The sequence below is a fragment of the Schistocerca gregaria genome, chromosome 4 (genome assembly GCF_023897955.1).
Source record: "Schistocerca gregaria isolate iqSchGreg1 chromosome 4, iqSchGreg1.2, whole genome shotgun sequence".
In the NCBI taxonomy this organism is placed as follows: Eukaryota; Metazoa; Arthropoda; class Insecta; order Orthoptera; family Acrididae; genus Schistocerca; species Schistocerca gregaria.
Window position 1 is genome coordinate 389,160,163 of NC_064923.1, and position 25,469 is coordinate 389,185,631.

At 38.4% G+C, this 25,469-nt stretch overlaps 1 protein-coding gene across 17 annotated transcripts in view; it reads right to left on the reverse strand.

Moving 5' to 3' along the window:
- Positions 1-25,469, reverse strand: part of LOC126268161 (glucose transporter type 1) — a 1,240,707-nt gene that overhangs the window by 49,728 nt on the left and 1,165,510 nt on the right. For 11 of the 17 annotated variants that reach the window (XM_049973724.1, XM_049973723.1, XM_049973726.1 and 8 more), the window contains 2 exons: positions 23,401-23,498; positions 21,673-21,750 (listed from right to left, as the gene is read on the reverse strand). The exons of 2 other annotated variants lie outside the window; for them this stretch is intronic. In XM_049973724.1, coding sequence (XP_049829681.1) covers positions 21,673-21,750; positions 23,401-23,498 — 176 coding nt within the window. Of the gene's footprint in view, positions 1-21,672; positions 21,751-22,480; positions 24,272-25,469 lie in introns of those variants that run through there. 4 more of the 17 variants (XM_049973734.1, XM_049973735.1, XR_007549106.1 and 1 more) reach the window with 3 other exon arrangements.

The window sequence follows — 25,469 nt, forward strand, 5'->3', positions numbered from 1 at the left end:
GTAAAAGTTGGTGGTGCAAGTTTTTGTGCACGAACTGAACTCTCAATTATGTCTCATAAATTTTCAATGAGATTCCTGGGTCTGGTTCTGGGCAGCCATATCATTTGCTCAAACTGTCCAGAATGTTCTTCAAACCACTCACTATCAGCTGTAGCCTGGTGATATGGTGCATTGTCATCCATAAAAATTCCTTCATCATTTGGGAACATGAAGTACACGAATGGCTGCAAATGTTCTCCAAGTTGCCGAACATAATCAAGGAGCCAAACCATTCCATGTAAACACAGCCCACCACCAGATTGCACTGTTCCTTGTTGACAACTTGGATCCGTGGCTTTGTGGTGTCTGCACCACACTTGAATCCTACTGTCAGTTCTTACAAACTGAAATTTGGAGTTATCTGACTATGCCACAGTTTTCCAGTCATCTAGAGTCCAAACTGATATGGTCACAAATCTAGGAGAGGCACTGCAGGTGATGTCGTACTATTAGCAAAGGCACTTGCATTGGTCATCTGTTGCCATAGCCCATTAACGACAAATTTTACTGCACTGTCCTTGCAAATACATACATTCATCATACTTCCCACATTAATTTCTGTGGTCATTTCTTGCAGTATTGTTTGTTTGTTAGCACTGACAACTCTACACAAAAACCACTGCTCTCACTCTTTAAGTGAAGGCCGTCAGCCACTGCCTAGTCTGAGTTGAGAGATAATGCCTGAAATTTGGTGTTCTCAGTACTCTTGACACTGTGGATCTCACAATATTGAATTTCTTAACAATTTCGGAAATGAAATGCCTACACAGATTGGTTGCAAGCCCTCAACTTGCCTACTTCTAACCAACACATCGCCATCACTGGCACCGATGCGGAACTTGCTTTCATCAGAAAACACAACAGACCTCCACCTTGCCCTCCAATGAGCACTCACATGACACCAATGAAGTAAAAAATAGTGATGGTTTGGAGTCAGCGGAGTGCACACTACAGGGTGTCTGCCGCAGAGCTGTCCTTCAAATAACCAGTTTGTAAAAGTTTGTTGTATCATTGTGGTGCCAACTGCTGCTCAAATTGGTGTTTCAGATGCAGTATGATGCTCCACAGCCATACACTGAACTTGATGGTCTTCCCTCTCAGTAATTCCAAGTGACCATCCAGAGCCCAGTCATCTTGCGACTATACATTCTCGTGACCACCATGCCAGCAATCATGTACAGTGGCTACATTCCTGCCAAGTCTTTCTGCAATAGTGCAGAAGGAACATCCATCTACTCGTACCCCCCCCCCCCCCCCCCCCCCTCATTGTTGCCTTAAAAGCATTCTTCACTAACATCAACTCATCCCAAGGTAACTAATGCTCTTGACCCTTACAGCATGTATTTAAAGCAAATTTGATTTGCATCTTCAATGTGACACTACTAGTGCCGCTCTTATGAAAACAGTGCAAAATCTGAAGAAACATCACCTTTCAGCTGTAGAAACACACGTACTGCACTGCCCTTTTATACCATGTATACTATTGCTGTCACTACCCCATGACTTTTGTCACCTCACTGTATTATTACCAGATCTGAACTGTTTTACCTTTGCAAAAACAACACATTGAAAGTTTCATAATCATTTGTAGGACATAACTAGAGCATAAGATTTTCAACTGCATGGTAAAAAAGGCATGCAATACAACTTATAACCACCTGGAGATTCTCTGACTAGCTTAGGATTAAGTTACTCCCTCCTTTTCCACAACTCCCCCCCCTTCCAGTCACCCCCACCCCTACCCCCATATCCCCATCACAATTCTCCTCAATCTAACCTCCTTACTACACCTACTGTCCCACCCTCTCTCCACCTCATCCCTGTATGCTCCCACAAGCAGCACCTTATCACCTTACTAAACCCCACCCCTACCCTGCTATCCCTCCCCCTCCACTCCCCAGCCTCCTCCTTAACCCCATCTTCCACACTGCTTCTTCCATCATGCACTGCTACTTGTGTCCTGGCCTCGCCATCCAGAGACTATGGTCATGGGTGTGTGAGTGGTGAGTGTGTGTCTATTTTGTTTGATTCCAATGAAGGCCTTTTTGGCTGAAACTTACTTGTTTGACAGGTTTTTTATTGCACACATCTGTGACTCAGCATCTCCACTATATGGCAAGCAGTAATCTCACTTTTTCATAATACTTCTATAGGATTTTATGTATTATGAACTTTTGTGGGCCAAAAACAAACATATCAAACATCATGTGTCTTAGACCTGAAATATACTAAAATGATCTATTTAGATGTATGTGCTTCATACTAGGACATGAAGAGAACCAGTTATGGCATTTGTTGAGTAACTACAATGATTTCATTTTGAAATATGTAATTTCGACACAGACACAAAAATATGACCTACTTTAAACCACAGAAGTCAAATCTCAAAATTTGAAAGATATTAATAATCATGATATCTTCCAAATCAAATAAAAATAAACTTTATTCAATAAACTCTTTACTATCTGACTTCTGTACTATGCAGACTACTTAATCATATCATAATAATATTTCACCACAATAAAATAAGGATTAATTTACTGTACAGTAGACCCTCAGTTAACCCATACTAGCTGTTCAGTCCCTGCCAAATTACATAGAAAAATCTATGACTAACAGCAAATTTTGGATAATTTGCCCTACAAACTAAAATTTAGCCCCCATATTACGTGTTCCGTATCTTATTCTTTATCTAAACTGAATAACTATGTGCATATGAAGTGGTGTGTACTATGGTATTTTCCATTGCATGTTTCACATAATTTTCTCAGTAATGTGCTTTACTGAATGGTATTGTATTGCAATTTTGCAACAATAGTGTGATCACTTGCTTGTTGCTCATGTGTCACTTCTGTAGCATAAGACACATGGGTGGGGGAGAGAGTGGTTGGTTAGTAGACTACATACAGTACATGACAGGCAACAATCCAGAGAGATCTTGGTCTCTGTTTGTAAGTGAATAGCAAACGTGTTTTCCTCCTTTTGCTCCACCATACACAAGATGCTACTGAAACTAAAATGAGGTAATAATGCACTGAGGCTAAAATAAAAATAGCAAATTCCACATAAGGATGAAAGTGGAGGGAAGACTAAAATACAGGTTGCAGAACACTTTCAGAATCCGAAAGCTGTTCTGTCACTGATACTAAGTTCAAGACAGAAAACAGGGACAAGTCTGGCAAGCTGTTCATTTGGCGGCAATAACAAGCACATAAGGCCACCCAAACAAGAAGTATTAGAAAGATTTGCTGTTTGAATGGTTGTAACACATGCACTCGCAGCAGTCCATTGTTAAGTCCCATGCAATAAAAGGTTCGTGATATCTCGGTTTGTGTGTTCTGAGGGCAGGATACAACACTTGCAGAAGAGGTGTAAAATCAGTGCTGTCAGTGTCTGTGGGGAAGTGCACACAGTAAACAAGGAGGATGCCAACGAATGGGCATAGGACTTTCATTTCCAAGCTCTCTCATTTATGAAGCAAGCATTTTCTATAACTTGATGCATGAAAAAACACTACATGTCAAAGACACAAAATGGAGTAAAATGACACTGATGGTAGTCTTGCATTGTAATTCAGATGGTTCTCAGAAGCTCAAGCCATTAGTGATTGGAAAACAGAAAAATACACACTCAAAAATCTTAGCAGTAATCCAGGGGCCTTCAAATCAAAACTGAAGAGTTTCCTCATGGGTCACTCCTATTCTGTTGAGGAGTTCACTGAAAAATTAAGCTGACTCTCATGTTATATTATTGATTGTGTTTACTTAAACGTACAGCCTGACTTTTTTGTGTTTCAAAAACATTTTGTTTTTTTCTGTTTGTACCCATATGTTGTAATTTCATGAGCTGACACTGTTGTGGTTGGCAGGAGAGCCAACACCGTTTTACTAAAGAAGGCTGAAATGCAAGTGTTTTTGCTATGCAGGCTGGCGTGAGGTCTGGAACAGGACAAAGAAATTAGAATTTAGAAAAACGGACATAGCTGGTGGAATACTTAACTTTAATCCATTAATGATGAACGTCGGTCTTGACGGTACATGATTCACAATATCAATAGTAACTGATAATGGCGCCTTGCTAGGTCGTAGCAAATGACGGAGCTGAAGGCTATGCTAAACTATCATCTCGCCAAATGAGAGCGTATTTATTCAGTGAACCATTGGTAGCAAAGTCAGCTGTACAACTGGGGCGAGTGCTAGGAAATCTCTCTAGACATGCCGTGTGGCGGTGCTCGGTCTGCAGTCACTGATAGTGGTGACACGTGGGTGCTCCTCAATTTTGCCTTAGGAACTAGATGTGTAAATAAATAAAAATTATGACAAGCATTTGACAAGATGTACATGTACTTTCTCAACTAAACAAACTCCAGAAATGCTATTGTACATATACAGCATAGTTATTTTTATTTTTTCTTAGAAGTCATAAAGACAGAGCATCCTCATTTATTGGTACCCATAACAAGAGAAAATGTAAACAGTAAGAACCATTCTTCAACATATGATGTTTAGAAGCCCTTTTCCAGTGCTCACAAACAACAACAATCACTGAGAGAGCTTCTATATTGGCAACCCTGCACTCTTTGTTTCTTCAATTGTATATTACATGTCTAAAGCTGTGCATTGTTAAACTGTTGTTGTGTGCAGTCCTTTGTGTTTTAATTAAAGAGACCCAAATGGGTGATAAACAAAGAAACTTGTAGTGACTGTGCATCGGAAACTGTGTTCTGTAATCCAACTGGATTTTGGGGCAGCAACCAAAACTATTTGCTTTGAATCTACAGACAGAAAAAGTACTGTTGGGGACTGGAAGATAAATTGAGCAGAAATTGAAAAGTGATGTGCCTCCCAGGCTACTGGAAGTGGACTAAATGTAAGGAAGACAACATTGTTGTTGTTGTTGTTGTTGTTGTTGTTGTTGTGGTCTTCAGTCCAGAGACTGGTCTGATGCAGCTCTCTGTGTTACTCTATCCTGTGCAAGCTTCTTCATCTTCCAGTGCCTGCGTTAACTTACATCCTTCTAAATCTGCTTGGTGTATTCATCTCTTGGTTTCCCTCTACAATTTTTACCCTTCATGCTGCCCTCCAGTACCAAATTGGTGATCCCTTGTTGCCGCAGAACATGTCCTATCAACCAACCCCTTCTTCTAGTCAAATTGTGCCACAAATTACTCTTCTCCCCAATTGTATTCAGTACTTCCTCATTAATTAATTACATGATCTACCCATCTAATCTTCAGCATTATTCTGTAGTATCACATTTTGAAAGGTTCTATTCTCTTCTTGTCTAAACTATTTATCGGCCATGTTTCATTTCCATATAGGGCTACACTCCATACAATTGCTAAAAGGTAAATATAAAGAAATTGAGTAAGCTTAATTTTTGTGGCAAGAACATTTTAAGAGGAAAGATTTGTCCATTACTGGTCTGATATTGCAGGAAAAAGAATTGCCATTTCAGTGACAAATAGGAGAAGATTCAGAATTTAATGCCAGCACTGCACGATTGGAAAAACAATACAGTATTCACCAGATTACCATTAGTGGAAAGGCTTTGTCCATTAACAAAGAGGTTGTACATTGTTTAAAGACTATCTGTCAAAGTTAATTGATGAAGAGGGAATTTCTGGTGATCTGTTATACAGTTGGGATGAGAGCGGTTTGAATTACAAAATGCTCCCTAGAAAAATGCTTACATCAGAAAAGGAAGCTGCGGCACCCAGATACAAGAATGGTAGGGAATGAGTCAGCAAATTAGCTTGCAGTAATACAACTGGCAACTGGCTTACATGAACAGGGAAATCACAGAGACCTAGAGCTTTCAAACACCTGAAAAATGAGGAACCACTGCGCCTACATCACACTCATCAAAAGAAAGCAAGAAGATTTCAGAAATCTTTAAAACTTGGTTATAAAATAAATTCATACCAGCTGTAGAGAAATATTTGAAAGGCAACAACTTACTGAGGAAAGCTATGTCTCAATAATGTGCCTTCATATTCTTCCAGTAATAAGCTTATAGTTGGGGATATCAGAGCATTATTTTACCACCTAATGTGACTGCTCTTTATCAGTCAATGCATCTCATCTCCATATTCTCAGGTTGTTGGTGTCAGCTATTGATAATAATGAAGACTGTGTAAGAGGATTGACTTGCTAGATGTCATAAATTCTGAACATATCACTTGTATATCTTGGAAAATTCTTTTAGACCATGAAGGTGAACACTTCAACTTTGAATCCATGTGGGAAACTGAAGTCAAAGATGGAAACAATGGTATTGTTTCATTGCTCAAAAATGAACTGGGTTGTAAGGATGTCCATGCAGAGGATGTTACAGAATGGATGGCAAATGATCAAGTAGATGAACTAACTGACAATGATATTGTGGAAATGGTGATATAGAGGGAAGTAACACAAGATGAAGATGCAAACTTAGAAGAAAGATGAAATCTCACCCCACATTTGGTGGGGTGAAAGATGATTGAGGCTGTACTGTAGTACACTAGTGAGTAGGAGAAAGCAATACCAGCTGATATCATCTTTTTGCCTAAGTAGAGAAGAGGACTATGACGAGGAAACAATCATCTATCAAAGATGTTTTCAAAACCTCAAACCTGTAAGCTTCATCTTTTTTACTAGGCCTGGATTTTCACATGTACATAGTCATACATTCATACTTTACAATGCAGATCATTTCATGTTTCCTGTAATAATTTTTGAATAGTACTGTATGTACACAACACACACTTATGACTAGCATGTGTTAAGTAAGATGTCAGAGAACATTAATAAAATTGGGTTTTCGTACTAAAAAAAATGTGTTTTAAGGCATGGCTGGGGTCAGAAGAGAACATTTTCAGAACTCTGGCCTATCCACTTTTTTTTTTTTATCCAGATCGACCTTCCACCACATTTGGACAGACAGTTGAGAGGTTCCTGTAATTTTAAAACACTGATTGTTTTTATGAAAAAGTATATTTTATATATGAAAGAAAAGTTTTTTTTAAATCTGACAAGCACACTGGGCAACACAGCCTGTAGATCCAGATCATGCCATGCTAAATCCTTGCACACAAGGCTCACAAACTGGGTATAGCCATCAGGACAGATGTTACACAGAAAGCTTTAATACTGGTTTTCACAAAAGTTATGGAGCATGTAGCAGAAACTTGGAATAGCAGTCAAAGCAATCTGTGGAAAATTTCATCAACATATGTGACCACAACTGCTGGACTTCCCTTCAGAGCACCAGGGACAAAAACACTCAACAATTAACAGAAGTAGGTGGTAATAATGCTCTCAAGAAAGAAAATTTGTTTCATTAATTGGAAATCTGATGGTAACAGTTTCATGAGATCTGAAGGGCTTGCAGTTCAGTATGGAAGAGGAGGAAGAGCATAAGAAGACCAAACATACGCAACCAGAAAACAGTGCTATTGACCATGTACATGTGTCCCTAACTCAAACAACAGTGCCATACACAGAATCAAGAGTGGTGCAAGTTTCAACCTGCCCAGCCCATGTGTCATGTGGGCCATGAGCTAATTTGTCCGTCCCAGTCAGTTGGCAAACTTAGTGCAGCCCACAGTGTCACAGACAAGGAGCTATCTTGAATTCGTTCAATGTATGCTTGATTTGCGCTATTTGGAATGTATATTTTGTAACTGTTATTATTGTCACATACCTCTAACAGTATAAAAGAACCTATGGGGTACTGAAACTGACTGAAACAAAAAAAAATTAAAAAAGAGGGAAGCTGTCATTATTGTCAAGCATGTAAAGTCATACATTCATTAAAACCACTGCCAGCCTGCCCCTGCATATTTAATTGAAATAATAATAGAGGGTTTTGTGATTTACAGATGGATGCCTATTCTGATGTAGCAGAGGCAAGGGACCGAATGGCAATTACCTTGTGTGCACAGCTTGGCAGCTGGGGAAGCAAGATGTTGGCATTGCACATCAACGAGTCTTGGCGGGCCTGATAACTTGCACTTAGCTCTACTGTCTTGCAAATCAGTTGAACTGTCCTGCACATTGTACCGGTCAGGGCACAAGATGCTAAACTGGGTGGACTAGAAAAAGCATCATGTATGACTCTCACTACAAACTTCATCAGTACAGTGAGATTACCTTTAGCAGCACAAACAACAATGTTTGGTGCTATTACTTATGGTGTGTATAGACACCACGGCAATTGGTGACCATGTTATAACAACAAGGGGTTTGTGAAGGGGATTGCAAATAATAACACATCTTCTAAGTGTATTTAGCTGGCCACTTTAAAATCTGCAGAAGATAAGCACACAGGGATGAATAAGCTTTGTCTTGCAAGATGACAACCGTCACCTAATGCAGCCCCTAAAAACATACATAAGGCTCAAGAAAAATATTGCTTAAAATTAATGTTCCACCAGCAATGAAGTCATTTGGACATGGAGTGCAACTAAAGCCTGTACAACAGAAAATCAATGCCGATCTTTTAAAACAATCTATAATGGCATTAATATAAAGTGATTTAAAGAAATGTAAAATTTTTCTTGATCATTTAATTGAGATTTGTGCACAAAATGATTATCTTATCTGCATCAGCATCATCTAAAATACTGAAATAAACTGACATTTTGTATGAATAGCAATGGCCTTCCACATGGCAAGACTCCTTAGCTGAGGATTGAGTTCTTCAATATATAATGGTATCACTAGGTAACCAGCATCACATTTATTAGATTTTATTGGCCCTAAACTAAAACTGGTATGTGTTATGGAGAAAGAGGGTGATATCTGACTGGCTATTTGTGAGTTTCATGGCTTGCAGCAATTGGTAGCCTGCTACAAGTCAGTGACAAACTTCTGGGTGCCATGTGTGTTTTCCTGCTGCCGGTAGTGGAGAGACAACACCAGCTGTACATGAGCTCTTTGTTTAGCCAATCACAGCAGTGTCCAGTGGGTTTGCTGCCCTGCAGTCACACATGGCCCACTGTACCAGGATTGCTAGCAGCTGGGCACCAGGAGCCTGTAGCTGTCTTCCCAGTTGCCGATATCAGGCTGCACAAAATGGCTGTCTCAGCAGTATTTGTGGTTTTTGCAACTTCGCAGTCTGCCCACAACTGCAATAGTGCTCTGATAGTGCCCATCTGTTGTGTTGTACCAAACAAATATTACAATCATGCTCTGCTATGTGGGTGCGACATTACACTCACATTGTATCTGGTATACATCTGCCGTGCTGATGGATGCATCCTTAATGGACCCTACCAAATCCTGGTTTTTAGCCTCCTCGGTGAAGTATCTTGCCTACCTGATCACTGATGTCTTTGTTGTAAGGTAAGTGCACCACCAAAAGCTGTGTTATTCTAAATACTGAACTTAGTAGCTCTTTTTACTATTTTATTGTCATATCGATTGGCTTGGAATATGTCCTGCAGCTCTTTCGTTTCTTGATTTTGTTCATAACTGTTGTTCAGCACCTGCAGTGTGCACTCTTTTCACCAAAATAAAAATCAGTCATCAGCTGTTCATCAATTTTATTAAATTCACTTTACTGGATTCAGTAGATTGATCTCTCTTTGTCAGAAGCTGGATACAGACTTCAACCATAGGTAAGTTGGTATCAAATAGGAATCAGACAATAAAGGCTTCAGAATGAAATTTTCACTCTGCAGCAGAGTGTGCGCTGATATGAAACTTCCTGGCAGATTAAAACTGTGTGCTGGACCGAGACTCGAACTCAGGACCTTTGCTTTTCACAGACAAGTGCTTTAATGTAGAGCACTTGCCCGCGAAAGGCAAAGGTCCTGAGTTTGAGTCTTGGTCCAGCACACAGTTTTAATCTGCCAGGAAGTTTTAATAAAGGCATCCCTGATTAAAGAATAGTCTGTTGGTTACTATTTATTGCATATACTATGTACTATTTACAATGTGACAGACTGCCGGTTGCTGCGCCTCACATATACTTTGTATTTTCTGCAATGTGGTGCTGTTCTACATCTACATCTACATCTACATCTACATCTACGTGGATACTCTGCAAATAACATTTGAGTGCCTGGCAGAGGGTTCATCGAACCACCTTAACAATTCTCTATTATTCCAATCTCGTATAGCGCGCGGAAAGAATGAATACCAATCTCTTTCCATACGAGCTCTGAATTCCCTTATTTTATTGTGGTGATCAATCCTCCCTATTTAGGTCAGTGTTAACAAAATATTTTTGCATTCGGAGGAGAAAGTTGGTGATTGGAATTTCGTGAGAAGATTCTGACACCTTTCTTTTAACAGTTGCCAGCCAAAATCCTGTTCCATTTCTATGACACACTCTCCCATGTTTCGTGATAATACAAAACGTGCTGCCTTTCTTTGAACTTTTTCAATGTACTGTGTCAGTCCTATCTGGTAACAATCCCACATCGCGCAGCAATATTCTAAAAGAGGGTGGACAAGCATAGTGTAGGCAGTCTCCTTAGCAGGACCGTTACATTTTCTAAGTGTCCTGCCAATAAAACGCAGTCTTGGGTCAGGCTTCCGCACAACATTTTCAATGTGTTCCTTCCAATTTAAGTTGTTCGTAATTGTGATACCTAGGTATTTAGTTGAATTTACAGCTTTTAGATTAGACTGATTTATCGTGTAACTGAAGTTTAACAAGTTCCTTTTAGCACTCATGTAGATGACCTAACACTTTTCGTTATTCAGGGTCAACTGCCACTTTTCACACCATTCAGATATTTTTTTTCCAAATAGTTTTGCAGTTTGTTTTGATCTTCTGATGACTTTATTAGTCGATAAACGACAGCATCATCTGCAAACAACTGAAGATGCCTGTTCAGATTGTCTCCCAAATCATTTATATAGATAAGGAACAGCAAAGGGCGTATAGCACTACCCTGTGGAATGCCAGAAATCACTTCTGTGTTACTTGATGACTTTCCGTCAGTTACTACAAACTATGACCTCTCTGACAGGAAATCACAAATCCAGTCACATAACTGAGACGATATTCCATAAGCACGCATAATACCAGCCACTTGTGTGGTACAGTGTCAAAAGCCTTCCGGAAATCTAGAAGTACGGAATCAATCTGAAATCCCTTGTCAATAGCACTCAACACTTCACATGAATAAAGAGCTAGTTGGGTTGCACAGGAATGATGTTTCTAAAGCCATGTTGACTGTGTGTTGATGGACAGTTTTCTTCAAGGTAATTCATAATGTTCGAACACAAAATATGTTCTAAAATCCTGCTAAAAATCGACATTAATGATATGGGCCTGTAATTTAATAGATTACCCATACTACCTTTCTTCAATATTGGCGTGACCTGTGCAATTTTCCAGTCTTTGGGTATGGATCTTTCGTCAAGCAAACAGTTGTATATGGTTGTTAAGGATGGAGATAATGCATCAGCATACTCCGAAAGGAACCTAATTGGTATACAATCTGGACCAGAAGACATACTTTTATTAAGCGAGTTAAGTTGTTTCACCACTCCAAGGATATTTACTTCTATGTTACTCATGTTGGCAGCTGTTCTCGATTCGAATTCTGGAATATTTACTTTGTCTTCTTTTGTGAAGGAATTTCGGAAGACTGTGTTTAGTAACTCTGCTATGGCAGCACTGTCTTCAATAATATCTCCATTGCTATCACGCAGAGAAAGCATTGACTGTTTCTTGTGCTAACATACTTCACATACGGCCAGGCTCTTTGGATTTTCTGCCAGGCTTTGAGACAAAGTTTCATTGTGGAAACTGTTATAGGCATCTCACATTGAAGTCCATGCTAAATTTCGAGCTTCTGTAAAAGATTGCCAATCTTGGGGATTTTGCGTCTGTTTAAATTTGGCATGTTTGTTCATTGTTTCTGCAAGTGTTCTAACCTGTTTTGTGTACCAAGGAGGATCAACTCCATCGTTTGTTAATTTACTTGGTATGCATCTCTCAATTGCTGCTGATAATTTTTCTTTGAATTTAAGCCACATCTGGTCTATACTTATATTATTGATTTGGAATGATTGGAGATTGTCTCTCAGGAAGGCGTCAAGTGAATTTTTATCTGCTTTTTTGAATAGGTATATTTTTTGCCTATTTTTTGGAGATTTGGGGATTACAATATTCAATCTCACTAGAACAACCCTGTGTTCACTAATCCCTGAACTGGTTTTGATGCTCATTATTAACTCAGGATTATTTGTTGCTAAGATTTCGAGTGTGTTTTCACAACCGTTTACTATTCGCGTGGGCTCATGAATTTTCAGATAAAGCGTTTAGCACAATTTTGGATGGTATTTTATGCATACCTCCGGAATTAAACATGTGTTTCTGCCAACATATAGAGGGTATATTAAAGACACTACCAACTATTATCGTATGAGTAGGGTACGTATTTGAAATTAAACTCAAGTTTTCTTTGAACCTTTCAGCAACTGTACAATCTGAATTGGGAGTTCGGTAAAAGGATCCAATTATTATTTTATTCTGGTTGTCAACAATGATCTCTGCCCATACTAACTCACAGTAAGTATCTACTTCAATTTTGCAACAAGTTAAACTACTTCTGACAGCAAGAAACATGCCACCGCCAACTGTGTTTAGCCTATCCTTTTGGAACACCGTTAGGTTCTTTGCAAAAATTTCGGTTGAGCTTATGTCTGGCTTAAGCCAGCTTTCAGTGCCTGTAACAATTCGAGCATCAGTGCTTTCTATTAGCACTTGGAGCTCTGGTACTTTTCCAACACAGCTACGACAATTTACAACTGTTATACCAATGGTTCCTCTATCTACGTTCTTCCTGTGTTCAGCCTACCCCCTTTGTGACTGAAGCCCTTCTTGTGTTTTCCTGAGACCCTCTAACCTAAAAAACCACCAAGTCCATGCCACACAGCCCCTGCTACCCATGTAGGCGCCTTCTGCGTATAGCGGACACCTGATCTATTCAGCAGAACCCGAAACCCAACCACCCTTTGGTGCAAGTCGAGGAATCTGCAACCTACATAGTCGCAGAACCGTCTGAGCCTCTGATTCAGACCCTCCACTGGGCTCGGTACCAGAGGTCCGCAATCGGTCCTGTCCACTATGCTGCAAATGGTCAGCTCTGCTTTCATCTTGCAAGCAAGATTAGTAGCCTTTACCACTTCTGTTAGCCGCTCGAAACCAGAGAGAATCTCTTCTGTTCCAAAGTGACACACATCATTGGTATCGACATGAGCAACCACCTGCAGTTGGCTGCACCCTGTGCTCTTCATGGCATCCGGAAGGACCCTTTCCACATCTAAAATGATTCCACCTGGTGTGCACATCGCATGCACATAGGTTTTTTTACCCTTCTTGTCAGCCAAGTCCCTAAGGGGCCCCATAACGCGCCTATCATTGGAGCTCCCAACTTCCAATAATCCCACCCTCTGCTATTGCCTAGGTCTTGCAGGTTGAGTGGTTTCCTCTGAAACAGGGCATGTGACAGCATCTGGCTCAGCGACAGTGTCAGCCACAGACAGCACCTGGAACCTGTTTGTCAGACAAACTGGGGAGGCCTTACGTGCGGCCACCTGGGAAGTCTTTCGCCACCTGCTTCACCCCGGGGTGACCCCCCACTCGACCACAGGTGAGGGTTCAACCTCAGTGCGAGCAATAACTGAGCTGGCTACCGGTGAAGACCGATTGGAGGACTCTGACGCACTGGACGTCCGTTGGATCTCCACGGCCGGCCCACAACATTGCAGCCTCAATCTGTGTAACTTAAGACATCACAGCCTGAAGCTGAGTGCGAAGTCTCACCAACTCGGCTCACATCCACGCACAACAATCACAGTCACTGTCCATACTAAAGACTGTGGAAAACTAAATTACGCAGATAAACAGAACATCGGCAAGTGCTGCGCAACTCTACTGTAGACCCTGACAAAAACGCACAAACTGGGTCTAGTAATTTGCAGATATTCAAAAACCTAACTACCAAAGCACTCAGGTGAAACTAAATAATTTGCCCCTGGTAAGGAACTTTTAATATGTCACAGAGTCGGTTTACTTTCTGAGAACTGTGGCTATTAGCTATTAGATTTTAAATTTTAGTCCATGGTTTCTTTAATGAAGGACATCTCTGTCATTCAATCCATATTTGATGTCGGTCTGCCTCTGATTTAAGCAGTTCTAAAATGAAATTAATAAAATTTTTGTGCATGTGATAGCTGATTTTTATTTTGGCATAAAGTTTTTTCAATTCTTATTTGATAATGTTTTTATCACTAATGCATTGGGCTTAAGTGGTCACCAAGTGCAGGATGGAAATGCTTCTGAATTGGACAATGATGTGATTCAACATTTATGGACCAGTAGGTGTGGGTAGGTTCTGTAGACCTTGTATTCTAGACCTCCAAGACCAGGAACAGAGGCATACTGTTGCTTTCTTGTTCTGGTATGAACTGGATGATCTTATGCAAGCTGTTAATATACTGGTGGAACTCCTGCAGCTCTGTTCTCCATGTGCACAAAACTGCATGGAGCTTAAGGCAGTTTACTCAAATGATCACCTAAAAATGTCAGCTGATATAAGAGAGAATGCGAATCCTATTAGCACACTGTCTGTCATTCATAATATTTACAACTCCAGATGAAATAGGTTGATGATAAATATAACTGCATCAGATCACAAATATCAACCAGTACTCAATCCTGAGTGATGCTCATACGTATTGAAATGCCGATGAAGAAAGGCTTTGTGTAAGCGTACAAAAAATCAGTTTGCTGTATGTGTTGCTACTGTACAAGTGAACAAAACAACTTGAATCCTTCACACACAATTTTGTGTGTCCCACAAGGAAAGCTGCTACTCAGTGTATACTGAAGATGTTGAGTTGCAGACAGGCACAACAAAGCGAATCCATCCTGGGTTTTCCATTGTTCCTTAAGGGGAAGCAGTTTTCTAGTCACATACTTTGCCACATTGTGAGTATGTGAATCAATGCCATTAATGGCAGACCTGATGGGGACTGGATCTTAAGTGTCTATAAGTCCTTGGTGTACCCTGGATTTTCTTGATGAGTTCCCTGGCTTTGTCATGATCTATTCTGGAGTCTTGGACTAAGGCTCACATTGCCTAACACATGCTAATGTTATTCAAAGGACAATAAAATATAAAAATGTGGCATCAGTGCTCTAGAGATATTTAGAAAATTGATATATTGAGGCACACAATCCCCAGCTAATTACTCTTTGCTCTGAAGAAGGCCGTAACAACTCAGCTGAAATGTTGATTATTTTAGTATTTGAAGTATTTTACAAGGTATGTGGCAATACACTCAGAAGGATTTGAATGTGACTGACATCAGCCATGAATCACCACCACCACCACCACCACCACCACCACCACCACCACCACCCAGTTTAGAAGTATTCTATCTTATACATGATAACCACTGAAGCCAGGTGCAACAGCGATAAAAACAATGTAAAATAAGAACTCGTTGAGCTGCATAACACCTTCTGAGCCAATAAATATGATGATAAAACAATAAGAAGAACTGCTAGGTACAGTAGGAATTAGGGTACAGAAATTGAAATCATATACAAGCTCCTGGTGGTGAGCTTACCTTACATCAAGGGTGTCAGTGTTAGGGTAATTTAAGGCAATTCACTGATGAGTCAACAAGTCAGTATTCTGGAGTGGATCCAAGATCCAGGATTTGGTAGAGTCCTCTAAGGTTGCAGAAAAATTCTTAAAGCCTCAGTAGTATATAACATACTGTGTTAGTGCATTGTTGCCTACATTAGGAAACAGGAAGTCTTGCTAGTACCCAAGTATTAGAGCAAGTGTGGCATGTTCAATTGGGGCAGCACAACAGATTGGCATTTTCAGACAAACATTGGCATCATGAGCAGACTATCAAGAATTTAGAAGCTCAAATACCGATGATGCAGCTTTGGAGACACACATAGAAAATAACAGGGGTAACTGAAATCTTGAAGCAGCCTGACATCATCAACAGGAAATACAGGTACAGGCTCCCAGGATCCTGACTGCCATCTCCCCCAGTATAAACGGGCACATATGATCGTAGGGTGGCTGGCTCACAGGATACTGTCACGACTGACTGAACAAACAGCACACACATAACTGGCATTGTCTTTCTGCTACTAATAGGAGGAAAACATGACTCCCAGAAGCTTTTCATGATTCATGGTGTGTTACCAACCACGAGCAAGCAGTGAAACCCAGATATAGATGGTCACATGTAACCCCTTCTCTTGTAACACCCGCCAATGTTGTTTTAGAGCAAATAAAATACAATAAATTGTTCAGCACTGGCCTAGTGACACCATTAGAGAAGCAACATCTGAAGCAACCATTCCTACGGTAATCAGTATTTGCCCTGCGGAAGGCTGCTGCTATTCGGCCAAAACATTTTATTTTAGTATTTTAAAAGATGATATGGTGGTACACCCAGGAGGACTTTAATAAGATTGACATTGGCTTTGCCACTGTGCACCTGACTGGTTAATGTAAAAAACCATCTCTAGATCTGCACAGTAACAAATTGAAAAGGAAATGTAAATGAAATTACAATTTCTGAGACTTTACTGGTTTCATACAGATACGATTTGATGTATATAAACTGAAGCGGCAAGTGAAATCCTTTGGTTCCTGGCCTTGGTACAAATTTTCACTCGCTGCTTCAGTCTATATACATAAAGAAATGTAAGTCCATTGGTCCACCCAGGCACTGCCTTATCTAAATGCATCCCATTATGACAGTCTAGACAATAAATACCAGTTTTCAGCTACTCATTAAATCAAAGCATCTGTTTTTACTTTGGTGAAAGCTATGAATGTAAAGAATGTTCCACCAATGAGAAAAGTGTACATAACGGCAAGCCCCTATGCAAGCACTTCATCTATAATGAACAGCGACCAGTTCTCCTGTGGCTACTGACCTCATACATCTATTTCTATAATCCTTTCACATACAGTACTTTATATCTCCATACTGGTGAGTAACAATAGCATACAGGATCACAGCAATATTCCTTCAAATGCATATAATAAATACTGATTATCACCAAATATTGTTGCCTATTGGATACCACACCAATGGTCAGAAATACTTGCAGTAGTCTGTGATGAATGAAACGTGAATAATTTATCACCTCGCCATCACCCTGATCTTGAAACAAAGTAGAGTTATCTCCATTTGCTTTGGTATCACTCCTAGAGTAAATAAATCCTTTGTGCTATTTACTTTCAGATCATAACTCTCTAGGAAATATCAAAATTTCTTCACAGGCTATATTTACCAGGTTATTATCATCGGTACTCATAGTGATTATTCTTGTCAAAACTAAGATGAAAGTGAGACTTAATAAGTTTTACATTTTTACTTGTTTCACTGTATTTTTTCATAAAGAATTTTAATTTCACTGTGTAACTTGGTAATTAAAATTTCAGTAATGAGTGTTCTAAAAATTTTGACCTCCTAAGTAATGTTGCGATGGAACAATAATGTCTACTTATTTAAAGAGAAACATTTTCAAATTATAGAAATTTGTGTGGTTTTATCTAACATGTAAATTTGGAAGTGTCATTGTTGCATAAAAATTAGTAAGTTATACTTGTTAAATTACACTAAAAATGAAACCTAATTAATTCAGTTTTAAGAAGTTATATGGCTCAAATGGCTCTGAGCACCATGGGACTTAACTTCTAAGGTCATCAGTCCCCTAGAACTTAGAACTACTTAAACCTAACTAACCTAAGGACATCACACACATCCATGCCAGAGGCAGGATTCGAACCTGTGACCATAGAGGTCGTGCGGTTCCAGACTGTAGTGCCTAGAATTAAGATGTTACATGAATTCCTGAAAGGTGTAAAGAAATATGTGATACTTACATTTTGTTTAACTAATATTATATTAGCATAAATAATATAAAATAAGCCCATTCAAAAAGTATTCAATTATAAGTATTAATATGCTCCCACTTAGACTACATGGAGACTCCTGCATGTTGCAAGTGATTCAATGTTTCTCAGTATACAACAAGCATGTAGTGTTTTGCACAATAAATAGCATTTCCACTCAGTGAACTGTAATTTTTAAGACTTGGTAAAAGCATTTTACATGTTTCCAAACAGAATTGTGTGTAAGAAACACATGGCAGCAAATTATTTATTTTTATATATACAGTAACAAATTTTGTTTGTCAGATTTTGACAGTCATCTGTTAAACACTTTTTTCAATGATGCAAACAAAAGAAAAAGTTTCTATAAAATTAAGACAATTATCTATAGAAATCTCTACCATTAATTAAATTTGGAATAATTATGGGTTGTAACATTACTAACTGTCTCCAATTTGTCATCAGCCCCCTCTTAAGTACAACTAATAGCTAATGGCAAAATAGAATTTGACAATGTTGGTTAGCTCAGCTCAAAGCACAAACTTTTTTTTCTTGCAGCCTTCAGCCTGCAGTTGCTATGTGACATGATGTAAATGGAAACTGAACTGTTTATTTGCATATTCTAACTATTGAAAAGCACTGTGTCGGTAACCCATTTTTCAGGTACACTGTTTTTGTGAGTTATTGCTGTTTCTGTGTCTTCTCTCTAGTTTATGGAAATCAGTGCAGAGGGAGGGGCTGCAGGATTAAACATACGAGGAAGTTGGGAAACAAGGTGGAGACTATCATAAACTTACTCATCACAGTTTTATCTATACAGTTTTTTTGTTACAAAGCCAAATTTGTTGCTGATTGTACCCTTCAAATACTGACTTTTAAGAAGCATCACATTAATTTAAAAAATGAAATATGTCATCTATAGTCACATTACTCAATGATCCTCACAAACGTAGCATGTCTGATGTTCCAGATAAGTGACACCTATATCAAGCAATCTGCAGCTCTCATTTCTGATTAACTTCACTTGTGAAACTAGATATTTATTTGCTGTTACAATAGTAATAGTAATAATACTAATGATTGTGATTTATATTTATGGCATTGCCTTTATCATTTACACACTGCTGGCCATTAAAATTACAAGATCACAATGGATAGCAAATAACAAATTTTACTTTGGCCATATATGGTACAGTAGAAAGAATATATTATTAAACTTTTAGATGGCTGGCAGCAACACAGGCCCTAACGCAGTTGTCAAGTCAAACTGAGCTTAGATGACACACCAGGATATGTCATTTGATGCTGATTCAACTGTATGTGATAGTTAATGGATCACAGTAGCTGGTTAGTGGGGATGTACATACCTCTTAGCAACTCATGGCCCGTTATTTTTAGTGGGTAAAATATGGAGCATGTGCTGTTCAGGAGATAGGTCAGGACAGCATGGGCAACAGATGGTGTTGAGTTATCTCATCACAGAGACCTTGGTGACAGGGCACAGCCACTGTTCTCAACATTGAACCAAAAGTGATCATGTTGTTCACTCAGTGTCACCCTAAATCGTCACATAAGGTACTGTGTACAGCAACATTCATGTGCCTCAGAGCTTCCAAACATAGATACATCAATTTCCGTGCAGTGCAGTGCAGTGCAGTACACAGGGCCACGACTCAGCTGAATAGATGACATGGTGCCACTCATATACAGTACTGTATCGACAGTCCTTGGTGCTGCGGATGTCATTGCACTGTACATGTGGATACTTTTATGTCTGAATAGAAGCACATTTCCTAACTCAGTTCATGTGATGTTAGTGTACAATCCTGCAAAGTTGAGTGAAGCATATGAGAGTCCTCTCAAATGATTTTGTGTGATGTCACTGAGATACTGTTTGGCATTGAGTACCACCCCTCTTAACTCATCTGTGCCATATTCACATGATAGTCAAGGGATCCTAACCAGTGGGAGCAGCAAGACTGCGGGATGATAAACCACAGTCTCAAAAGGTCACAATCCTGTCATTGTTATATTCCGGCACACGCTGCTACATGTTTCCCTTTCAGCATGATGATCTCAAAACTAACCAACATTAAAATATGATTTCAGAATTAAAACACACTGCTTAGTCTTTCGTTATACACAGAATACTGTTGTCATTACTCCTGTCTTCTTTGTACATTTGTGCTGAAATGATGATAATTTGCATAACCAAGCATTTTGGACATTTCATACCAACTTAACATTTGTTGTATGCTGTCTTCATAGTGTTGCTGTTTTAATGACCCCAAGTGTGCATAAAGAAAATCACTGTAGGCAGCCCAAACGACAGACCCAAAGAAGCATAATTTTAAGATAGATAACTAACAATGGCCTTCTAGAGGAGACTATTCAGAGACTATTAGACTGTAACATGTAGGTAATAACTTTCACATATGAAATATAAATAAAAAATCAGTTATAAAAGAATCAGATATGAAAAAAAATTAGTACCTGCCAATGTGAAACTGAGAAAGGGATTGTTGGAGCAGGGCTGACATGGTAATACTGGTATTACTCAAGAAACACAGCTTCTTCTTTAGTATTGCGCATTTTTTAAATTTGTTCATCTGGATGTAGAGAAAAATAAGACATACTATAGTAAAAAAACAAAATGATATGTTATTTTAAGAGATGCTGATGGAAAGGGGAAGCGACTTCAAATTCTGACTCAAGAGAAACAATTGTTCCTCTCCTAATTTCACAATTGATCTGAGAGGGGAGCAACTTTTCTTTCCCTCCAGCATCTGTTCATTCTAAATTTGCTTGATGCTACATATATGCTTCCCTCTTTCTGTGTAATTATATAGTTTCCACTATGGTTTTTATAAAGCATGTGCCCACCAGCTCTGCTCCAACTGTTCCGGTTCCAGCAGTTTTTGAGTAGATGTTCATATGTCACATATAATTAAAGAACTTTTTAATATTTTCAAATCTTTTGTCTTGTAGTATTGCTGTCCCCAATATCAGGCCCATATTTAAGTTTTTGACCCAGACAAAGTGTAATTTAAAATAACAAATACTATTGTCTTCCTCTTCACACATACAAGTTTTTCACCATATCAAGAACAAATCCTGTAATAGTTTGCTGTTGGTAACATGGCTGTTCTGAGGTTTTGATATTGCAGCTACAGTGATACAGTAGTAGTTCCCAATTCTAAAAATATACTTGGTTCAAAAACTTTCAGTAACATATTTACAGCCAGCTGAGGATATCACCAAGCCTGACAGTTAGTTATTTAAAAGAAGGTTTATCACATGGCAAGCAGCTACACTTACAGGCATTGCACATTCCATAGTAACATGCACAAACATGACAAAATGGAGGATGGATCTGTGCATAGGGTAAGTTGTGGCACTGACCACAGCATGAGATGTGATTGGACAGTCAAATCCAGATTCCCTTATCTTTAAAAGAAAAGTCTGTTTCACCATGAATCATTTGCTTATATTTGTTCAGTCCTTACCAGGATTCTTCTTTTTTTATTTTTCAATTTCATTAATATGGGAATGTACAAGTAAAGTTATGGCACTCATTGAGATCATTTCAAATTTCACTGTGATATTACAGCAGTGCTCATTTTTAGAGTGCAGAATAGATGTGAGTAGAATAATTGCTTCACGAAGTCAAACTTATGACTTTTTATAGTGAATCTGAGGCCGTGCTGATAGCGTGCATCAGTGCGCCGTACTATAAGGTCCCATACCTGGTACTGTAGCATATGCAGAATGCCTCCTCGGATTGTATTTACTCGAAAATGTTCTTCTTTCAAACGGGCTCGGCGCTGGATATGAAATAGTAATTGTTGTTTATAAAATCTCTTATGTGAAATAAGTGTATTATGTGAAGATTTTGATGTTTGTGAGGGTTACAGAAATCGAAATTCTGAGCATGTATTTCACAAGCGATAATGAATGATGATGATGGCTTAAAAACATGCGTTTACAATTAAGATAATTTCCAAACACAAAGGAACACTCATGCCCTCAAAATGCGGAGATTTCTCTTTGATACTGCCTTGAAAATTCAGGTGTCATTCACTAGGAGTCACCTAACAAAAATGTAGCACATCAATAACAGCTATTTACAATAGAAAAGGAGAGGGAGAGACCTAAACAAAAATTTCCACATTTCTTTCTTTCTTTTGTTTAGCTGCTACTGAATAGGCACAGTCTATTTGCTATTGAAGAGAACAATGTGTGCGTTTAAGATACATGCAGTAAAGAAAATCCAGTTATACAGCAAAGCTACTGGCACTGTGTCTTACAGATATACCTGAAGATACATAATTCGACACACTGAATTTTACAAAACTCTTATAACAAATTTTATTTATTTGTAACCTTTTTTGAAATTACTTATTGAACCAAGTTTTATTGAGCCATGTTTAAACACATTAATTTTCCTGCTTCTGTTACTAATGACCCTTTAATGAGGCCCCTAACCCAGGTTCTATATTCAACCATTTTAGGCATATTTCTTTATTTTATTATTTCAAATGAACTGACAAAAACTGCCATACGAATACTGATATGTATTTTTGGACCATGCATACAGAATTAACAAAAAGCTCAAGTCTTCAGTATTACAAATATTGTGGTATTGATATTTATTTTCAGACACTTTTTTTCGCAGTATAAACAAGAGATTACACAAAGTACAATGAAATAGAAATTGAATTATAAAATTATTTTAATAAAATTACATAATATATATGATAAGCTCACAAAGAAGCTAACATGCAAGACAAAATGGTCTATACATTATAAAGTGTTCAAGGAGTAGTGTCCTACTGACTGCAAAATGAAATCATATATTTTGTCCATTTACTACAGTGCATATACAGGAACAGAATTTCAATTCTTGCAGCCACTAAATGCAGCAAACATAGTTTATGTACTTCATGCACAACAATATCAATATTAATGAGACATAAATTCTCATGCAAATCAATCTGCAGAATTAACAAACTCCTTTTACAAAAAGGATACAATTTTAATTTCAAATTAACTACAACTCAAGTCACAATAAAAACAGTTATCAGAAATGTCTGTAATGGTGCCAGAAGAACAAAATGAAGAAAGTCAGCTTGTAAAAATAAATAAATGGATGAACAGTTCCAAATCATGCGGAGCTGTGATGGGTGCTGAAGCTGCAGCAACAGCAGCTGAGGTGCATGTATCACTTTTAAAATGTTGGTTTTTGTACTAATATTTAAATTGTGTATGTGTGTGTAAATACACACAATGATTTTATTTTTAAAAAATCTGAGTAGAATGTGCGTGTTTGTGAGTGTAACAGTATTATCGAGCCTATATGCTGGCACCCAAAAAATTATAAGTGTAAAATTAAAATAAAATGAAATCTCAAAATCTTAACACCAAAATTCAACTATAACAGAGAAGAGAGTCAGAATAGGGGGGTCAGTGCTTACATGAGTCAGGGTGTGGCTTTTCCTCTGCCACCATTAACGCTGCTCGTTCTGTCGGAGGCATGCGCTGCTCTATCGCATTCACACAGTTTAGCATGCTCCTGGAAAAGAGTCAGCATATCTGGTCTGGGTAAAGCTATGCAACTATTTGTTGGCAAATGGTGGGTGCCTTTATTCTTATTACCTGTGGTGTCAAAATGTGGCAAGAAAGAAACGAGAAAGTCTACAAGCAGTTTCTAGGCAATAAAGTCCACTCTTTATGTATAAAAAGAAATATGACACAATTAAATTTCATTAATAGCTCACATAAGCTGAAACCCAACTTTATCTGCTGGCACCATCTGAATTTACACCTCTGACAAATGTCAGGACCATAGCTCCCATTTCTCACCAAGATTTAAGAATAAATATTTTTCCTTGTGCCTTAGGACCAGACACACTGATTTATCAAAATCTCTCTCTCTCTCTCTCTCTCTCTCTCTCTCTCTCTCTCTCTCTCTCTCTCTCTGTCTCTCACTCATTCAAAATACAGAAAATGGAAGTGGAAGTACTACAAGTACTATTAACACTACAATAAAAGGTGACAAAGCATATTGCTTGATATACCAGTTTGTGAAGAACTATGTGCCTATAATGGCTTATAAAAGTACATGCACTCTAATCTTTAAATTTGTAGTGTGCATATATTCACAGTACAAACAATTTGCTTTGCCATTCAGTACAATGTTCTAACATCTCAACAGCAGATCAGCATCCTCCTCCTGCATTGTAAGTAGTAACAGCAGTTGTTTTTAAAGGCAAGCTTGACTTGGATGGAGCATCTTCATCGATTTTCACAAAAGTCTCTCGGCTGGCGTTAACACTTCCATCGTCCCTGAAATCGAAGAACACTGCTATTAAGTTTCCAGCTGGTAAGTGTGTACCTGTACTGAAATGAGGACAGACCACCTCTTTGCCTAGGAAATCATGGCCTTGCAACTCCTAAAGCAGGTTCCCAATTTGCCAATAAAATCTATTTGCCAAGAATTATTATTAAAGGTAGATTGGATCTTCAGGGGGCACCACAAGCAGCACACCTGTGACAATCTAAATGCCTGCGTTCTTTAAGCATTACATGGCATACCATGAATTTGCAATAACTGGAGAGCAAAGCTATGCAGTATTAATTGGCTAGGAGACTGTTACAATACAGCAGTCACTACATCTGCTGATGTCCTATATGCGCCATGTATTGTGTGAAAATTTTCATTGACACCTTATACAGATTTCACAAGAAAATGGAATCCTGCTTTAAAGCAAGGGTTTTACAGAAATATACTAAAACAGAGATCATAAATTTAGAGAATAATTTATTGCACATATTCATATTGGAGAGAAAGAAAGAATGGTGGAGCGAGATATGAGAAGCTGTGCTTCACCACATTAACAATTCTTTCGCACTTTAAATTTCACAATTCACTTTGTTTTTACAATGCTGTAGCTGTGGTGGTATTAACAGCTTGTTTTTAAAAAGTTACAGAACAAGAATCACATTCGGAGCATTTTAGCTGGAGGTATCTGTTATTAAATAACTCAGTTTTCTGTGCATGGAAACACTTGTCGAATGTAGTCTTAGTGATTAAATGTGTGATTTTAATAGTAAAAGAAACTGTGGTTTAATCATCACATTCTAGTTAATACTACCTAGTTTGGATGAGGTGTTTTTTTCTCTAAAGACACACAAATTACTGGTAAAATTTAATTTTCTAGTATGACTGTAAAATATTCACTGTAACTGGAAATTTTCATTTTTGTTATTTCTTCCAGTGTCATTAAGGACAACATGAAGTTCCACTACTTTAGTGCCAAAGTGTTACGAATTTCTGTACCAGTCTAGGCTCACTCCAAAAACTGTTCCACCACAAACACAAGCTACCATTGTATTCCAAATCAAAATCACGTGCAAACTTATTTTGGTGCATTGATATTCTTATGTAAAAAAAGAAAATTATAAAAAGCTACAGTAGTGTGAACACTACTCTACAATTTAAAAATATGCATTCAGATTCAAGCTCAGCCAATGCCAATCAGTA